This window comes from Alligator sinensis, unplaced genomic scaffold (assembly GCF_000455745.1).
Source record: "Alligator sinensis unplaced genomic scaffold, ASM45574v1 scaffold144_4, whole genome shotgun sequence".
NCBI lineage: Eukaryota > Metazoa > Chordata > Crocodylia > Alligatoridae > Alligator > Alligator sinensis.
The window spans coordinates 1,888,864-1,896,167 of NW_005842190.1; the positions used below are offsets into that span (position 1 = coordinate 1,888,864).

General features: G+C 35.8%; 1 protein-coding gene across 1 annotated transcript in view; it reads right to left on the reverse strand.

The window, feature by feature from the left end:
* Positions 1-1,476: 1,476 nt before the first annotated feature.
* The window catches only part of LOC112550722 (AF4/FMR2 family member 3-like), a 46,910-nt gene continuing 41,082 nt past the window's right edge, over positions 1,477-7,304 (reverse strand). Inside the window, exon 4 of the mRNA XM_025207224.1 lies at positions 1,477-1,494. Within this exon, the coding sequence (XP_025063009.1) occupies positions 1,477-1,494 (18 nt within the window). The remainder of the gene's footprint in view (positions 1,495-7,304) is intronic.

Consider the following 7,304-nt stretch of genomic DNA (forward strand, 5'->3'; position numbering starts at 1 on the left):
CCCATAACAACAATATTCTACATGGGATCTTAAAAACTCTTTGTACCGTGGCACTGATACAAGGGTGACCATATTTCCCTAGTTTCAAAATGGGACATCTTGCTGTCTGGCACACCCAACTACCTCTGAACTCCAGGCTCTGGGACAATGGGGAGGGGGGGCAGAGCATCAGAGACTGGGGGGAAGGTAATGAATGGTGTGTGTAAAAGAGTTTGGTTTAAATACCATTCCCAGGTATCCTGCTAAAATGGGACAAAAGCTTTGATTTGACCAAACTAATGGGATACCTAGGTCAGGCATTTAAAATGTTATTATCCTGGTGAAAATGGGAAGTATGGAAAAATGGGAACAATAGGGCTCCCAGTCTCTACTGAAAATATCCTGTGCCTAAAATACCCTAGAATTGCATTAAACCTTTTTCAACATAATTGTAGTTCCTAGTCATCGTAAAATTGGCCAGTTCAAAAATATTCTTTTCTTCCATCACTCCTGTTCTAGGAACCCCATCTTATAGAGAAAGTTCGTGGAATTATTCCAGGACAAAGACTTCTTCCTGCCCCAGATCATGGAGACACTCTTCAGAGAGAACCACAGGCCAGTGGAATGATGGTAGCTTCTTCTGGTCCTGCTCACTGCAGGTGAGAATAGCTGAGTACCAGCAGATCCACTGATCCTGCCCATGCCCAACTTGCTTCATGGTCTTCTGTGGGGACCCTGAATGGAGTAGGGCTGTGCACTGAGCAACCAGTACATATCTTTGTGCAACCCCTACATCTAACCTCATGCTGTGTACAACAGAACTAATGAAGTTTCATTGGCAAACAGATCTCTGTGGTGACAACTTAGTCAGCTAGATTTGGTCTCCAAAAGATCTGTAGCAGGTACTTGCTGCTGACCTTCTTAAATGTCATCTTTGCATCCCATGTTCCTCATATAGTAGCCATTAGTTTACCTGAGAAATTCCCTTTCAGTATGTTTTATAATCTCTTCTATATGTATTGAGATAATTTACCAAACTATGTGCAAAGAATCCTCATAATTTTTTATGTACAATTATCATTAAATCACTAAAATGAATTTATTCACTCGGAGGCAATAAGGAAGCTGGTTCAGAATAGGAAGCCAGAAACCTTAAGTAAAAGACACAAAGGATGATTGAGCATCTAAGAATGGCCAGGAAACTCCTTTAATGCTCTAAAGACTAGCTTTGATATCCAAGTTGACAGGTTAACATAGTATAGCATTTCAGTGGAAACCTGAATTCAACAGCCATCTTCAGCCACTGATCTTCATTCTGTTACTGGGTTACTTTATCCTGTGTTATGTTAAGTTTCTTCAACATAACAAAGATAGGAGGAAGAATCACAATGATTACATTTTTGCTTGACTGAATGGAGATACAATAATGAGTACCTTGGCTGAATGGAGAAACAATAATGAGACATGATTTTTTTAAAGAAAGATATCTGGATATTATCATCGCTTCTCAAACACCTATAAAGTAAAATAACCAGAATAAAAAATTCATATATTGAAGAAAGAGAGAAGGCATGACCAAACATGCTACACTCTCTTGCATACCTATGGAAACATTAGCAAAATTTAGTCAGTCTTCCCTACAGTTAAGGACAGGACAAAGAGCAAGAAAAAGAACTGTGCGCTAAGCACTAATTTGAGAAGTCTCATGTGAGATTATGTTTAAGAAAGGATCCAAACATATTTGTCACGCATTGCATAAATGTTAAACTTTATCTGGCTCAGATTATCCACACCTATAAATTATGCCCATTTTAGTGCACACTGTAAATGTGTATTTTGGATTACTGATAATGGGAATATTGTTTATTCTCTCCTTCTGTAACAGTGACTGTCATTACATTTTTCACTCTGTAGGAAAGAGGACGATTGTCATAGTCTAACAGTTTATATAAGCCTGAACCTGAGTCAGTCAAATCTTTGCATATTTAATCTACAACAGCAGTTTCTAGATTGATATAAGAAGATGTAGTTATATGATATATGTACAGGACTATATAAAACAGCCAACAGATAGGATAATTGCCAGTACATTCTGTCTCTGGTCATATATAGTTGCTCCACCAGACAGACCCTTTCTCTGTCTCTACCTGTCTTCAGTACATAATTGGATTAAAATTTCACCCACCTGTGTATCAGGACAATGTGCATATCTAACTTGACAAATTTATACACCAAAAAAAAAAATCTTCCTAATTAGATGATAGTGCAGCTATTTAAAACTTAACAAATAATCCCCTAAATGTACTAACCCCCCCCCATATTTTGACATCTCCTTTCAAAACATACAATTTTAAATCCTACCATTTTTTGAACATGTGCTTGGCCAAACAGACAAGTAAAAAAAAAAAAGATGATATATTCTTTTTAATGCACAAGCCTCCATTACAGTCAATTGCAGAAAATACAGAAGGCTACGAATAGTAATTTTCACCAACAGCTTTGTTCTGAGAAAAAATGCTGGACATCAACAATCTGGAATCTGTGGTTCACTTTCAGTTCTCTGGTAGTTTCTACGTTAATTTTTTCTCTCAAGGAAACCTTTCAAAAATATTTTATAACTCCTGTAAGGAATATCATTGCTACTGTAATAACTTGACCGGAGGAATGGTGTCATATTTGTCTCCTGGATGTTACTATGTAGAGTAGTGGCACAGAATGTCACCTCTTTGTTCATGTGTTTTTTTGGTAATGGGGGAGGTAAGCATGTCTATCCTGAGCCTAGCCTGCAAACTGGTTTCAAGTCATGGAATGAAAAGGGTACCATATTCCAGTACATGAAATTGTTACATATTGAACACAATTAAGAAATTTGGAACTGCATGAATATATAACGTACACATTTCTTTACAGATGCATTTTTCTCCAGACAGGCTGGTGCCTGCTTTAATTTGGAAGCTATCCATTTTCATACAAAGTTAACCAAGAGTGACAGGAAATCAGACGCCTACATTATTTATCTTTTCTGAACTTTTTTTTTTTTAAACCTCTTAATTGCTTTCCTAGGAAGCTATTTTGTGGTACCATAGGAACAGATCTTCCATATAATGAAAGGCTAAGGAAATTACAACTTCAAGATGTGCAAGGTGAAGAAAGTGTTTGTGTTGCATGCACATATTTGGGTGATATGTGTTTTCATTTATAGTAATTGAATGTGTGACAACAGGATCTAAATGAAGTGCCTCTGACCCTGCCAAATGCATTATCAATGATTACTGGAGTTCTGACCTTTTTAACCCAATCTATCAAACAGTGCACATAGGTCATTTCTTTGGCTGAAGTTAACAGTGGACTGTATGGCCCTTTGTATTTTCCTTTGGTTCTTTCACTCCTCAATCATAAATGACCTTAAATGCCCCGTATGTTCAGTAACTGTATTTTCATGTCACTCTAATGAATTAAAGGCTGGGGAAAGAAACTACAGATCTGAACAGGGAACATTTTTCATTGACAATTAAAAAAAACTTGAATTGTCTTTACATGTTGATCTTGCACAGACTATGCTGCATATGACTATGCAGCAAAGAGTGTGAATTAATAGAGATTTTCATTATAATTATTGAGTCAATGGAAACTGATCCAGCACAAGAACACTCCTGTATCAGACAAGTTACTTTGACCTAGTATTGGGTAGAAAGGGAAGTACATATCTAAGTGCTTGTCCGCCAAGATGTACATAGCTCAAACCCACGCTCTCAGATATGCCCTTCTGCCACCCACATCCTACCCGCTTTTTTTGAAGCTTGCATTCCTATGAAGTCAGACAACAGAAGCTCGAGTCCCCTGCTCACTGCTTGTGTTTAAAATGTTTCCATAAGCAGCCTTAACTTACATTTGCAATGGACTACAGCACAATGAGTTATGGTTCTTACAGCGCAGCCTGTGAAGATGAGCAAGATCCAGGACCCAGTGCTAAATTCTCAAACAGTCAAATACTTTTGCAACACTTAAAAACCCTTACTGCCAAAAATAAAGCAATTTAATAAAGCTTTTTAGCATGTATCTCACTGGCTACTTGTATTTTCAAATGTTTTCTTTTTTTTCCTTTTTCCTTTGTCTCTGTTAGCATTCATTGTTTCATTGTTTTGGTTACATCCAGCTATCATTATATTAACCATCACAAATAGATTATAAAAGCTACCAATTTTTTAAATTAAAAAATTCCTAGAAATGGAGGAACTTAATTCCTTTGTCAATAATGTTATTAACATAATATCTCTTATATTATGCAGAACTAAGCACTCCATGACAACAACTGAATTACATTTATGTACTTGGTGTTACCTCTATAGCTAATTCACAAACTAAAAGGAGCCAGTTGATTTGGGGGATAAAGGGTGGAAAGCACTTATTCCTCAAAATGAACAGAATTCTAACACGCATCAAGCTTTCTTTTTCATTCTAACTTTTCCAACTGATATCCCTAGGGAAGATCAATTTTATTGAAGGGTGGAGTTGAGTAAGAGAGGCCCTTGTTGAAATGTCCAAAATACATATCCTTCATTAACTACAAAAACAAGCTTGGGAAAAACTGGCAAAAAGACAGGTGCATAAGTTAAGAAATTCCCTTGGCAGTTGTAACTTATGCCCAGTTACATGAGATATTTCTACAGCAATTATACTACAAGTCAAGATTAATGAGGAACAACAAGTAATTCACCATAGCAACAAAAGTGTAGTACAAACCATATGGAAAGCAACACACTCAGAAAGTTTAGAATCAAAGCAACATAATTCTTGCTTTCAAGGCTTTTAAGCATGTTTATGCAATATTTCTTACTATGGAAAAAGTTTTTGTCCTTTAATGCTAAACGAAAATTAAATTGTTTTGTTGGGATTAAAATAGTAAAAACTAGAGGGTGCAAAAAAACAAACAAAAAACAACAACAATACCACCACAAAACAAAACCAAAAACCAACTAAAAACTTATTAAAAAAAGCCTCAGTCCTACAAAAACTGACAGACATGAATAATTTTACGCACTAGTTCCACTGAGGTCAATGAAGCTGCTCATTTGTATAAAGTTACTGTGTGTTGCACTGTCAACAATCCAAAAGGAGGAATTTTGTTAAAAAAAACTGAGCTTTCTAAAGTATACAATTATTGCCCAGGTTTAGCACCTTCAATACTTATAGTACTTTCAGACTCTTAATATTGCTCTTGTATTCTACACATTTTCTCCTCTGGAAAACTAACCTACTGCATTCTCCTAACTCAAACGTGAAGTAAGCAAACCCATTTGATGTTAAATAAACTTGTTAGTAGTTTGGTACTTCGAACAATTTTTGTTTATTTGTTGCTAGTTAATTCTTGTAGAATGAACAGATCAGACCATCTGAGTGAAACAACAGACCCCTCTGTCTCAGTGCTATTATGTAGGATCCCTTCCAATTTCATGGCTGAAATACAGTGTTTCCAAAGAAAGCATTAGCACTGACCATGTTGATGTTCCTCATTTACTATGCACAGAAGTTTCTATTGTTAACTGAGATCCAGCCAAATGTTTTACACATAGACTTGTGATACTGTTTGCTATATATTGCCTGCATTAATGATCTCCTTAAAAGAATGTGCATCTGAACAAATAACTGATTCTGGTTCCAGTTTTGCAGGGGGTCTCAGGACAGCCATTGTTGTTTAGTCCATACCAGGGTATTTGAATAATATTGATTGGGAAAAAAAAAAAAAAAGAGAGGGGGTAAAAATGCCATCAACACCAAAAATGCAACACTGCAGACTGCTGGCTAACACATACTTATGGGACAAAGAATTGCTTAAATAGTGCCAATACAGAAAGTTCCTTACACAGGCAAATTTCCACTGATTTCTATCAGAGTTTGCCTGAGTGAGGACTGAGCATGAATAGAAAGACATCACTATTTACTTTGCTGTGCATCACTTTTTTGCTGAAGTAAATGTAAGCCTTGGATATGGGAACAAAAAAAATCTATGTTCATGTAGTTAGCAAACCAAAAATTGTGCTTTATATTATGAGATAAGTTAGCATTTCTTATTCTTGAATATCATCTGTGTAGCTTTTTCCTTCGCCCTAGTTAATGAAGTGGAACAACCAGAGGTCAATAGATATTTGAAATGTATGTCCCCCCAGCATAACAAATAAAAACAGCATACTACCTAAAGTGTAATATTTTAAAAACAACTCAAACACAAAAGGGTTACTTGCCATCTTAACTTCTATGTTGCTATTTCTCACAAAACAAAATGACAGAAATGAGAGGCACCTGCTTTCTTGCCTTTCCCCTCTATATTATCATGTCACATTTCCCTGCATTTTTGCTCACTACATTGGGTCTTTTACCTACCATAACATAATTCTTAAGTAGATCAAATGTGAAATAGCAGCACTTGAAGTGACAAGCTATCATTTATGCAAAGCAATATGATAATTTTGGAAGGACCAGGAGGCCGGGTATGGATTCTGATTAACACTGATGAACCTGGTTCTTAACAACTGAAATCCCAAATGAGTAACTGATACCTTTATGCATGTAGTCTATTCAATTTATTCTCATTAAACAATTTTTAAAAAAATATAAGATTCACTGTGTCAAGATATTGAAAGCTTTCTAAAACTGATTAAAAATATTAAATGAGGTATTGAACTACATTAAAAATCAACCTTATTCACATATTGAAAAGTAATGGTCTATAATTCATATTCAAGTGCTTTTATTTCCTGTGAATAATAACTGTACTGCAGCCAACTTTGGCCCTATTCCTCTGAAAAACCTCCAGAGATGAACTGAAGAGAAGTCTGTACCATAATAAAAGACACACATTTCACATAACACTGCTGCTTATTTTTCTGTTTAATACATTTGGTCCCAACTTTATTTGACTATTTTATCACCAGCTTATTTTTCCAGCTGATGGTTCCTTGAACTGGTGAACAAGAAAGAAACAGCATAGATGTTATACACAGTCATGCTTGGCAAACAACGCTGCCAAATACAGTTGTTCAAAAAGCAAGAATCTGATGTCAAGAAAGAGAAGACAGACTTACAAATCATTTGATTAAAAAGAAAAAGAAATAAGTAGGGCTGTCAAATGATTTTAAAAATTTGATTGTGATTAGTTGTGTGATTAAAAAATAGTTGCAATTAATCATGATTTTAATCACAGCTAAAAAGTCAAAATTATGTGCAGAAAAACTCAAATTATACAAAGTACCTACATAATTTTGCATAGTTGGGGGGTGTGGTGCATGTGTGTGGGGGGGAGGAATTTGTGAAGGTGTGGGGGGCTG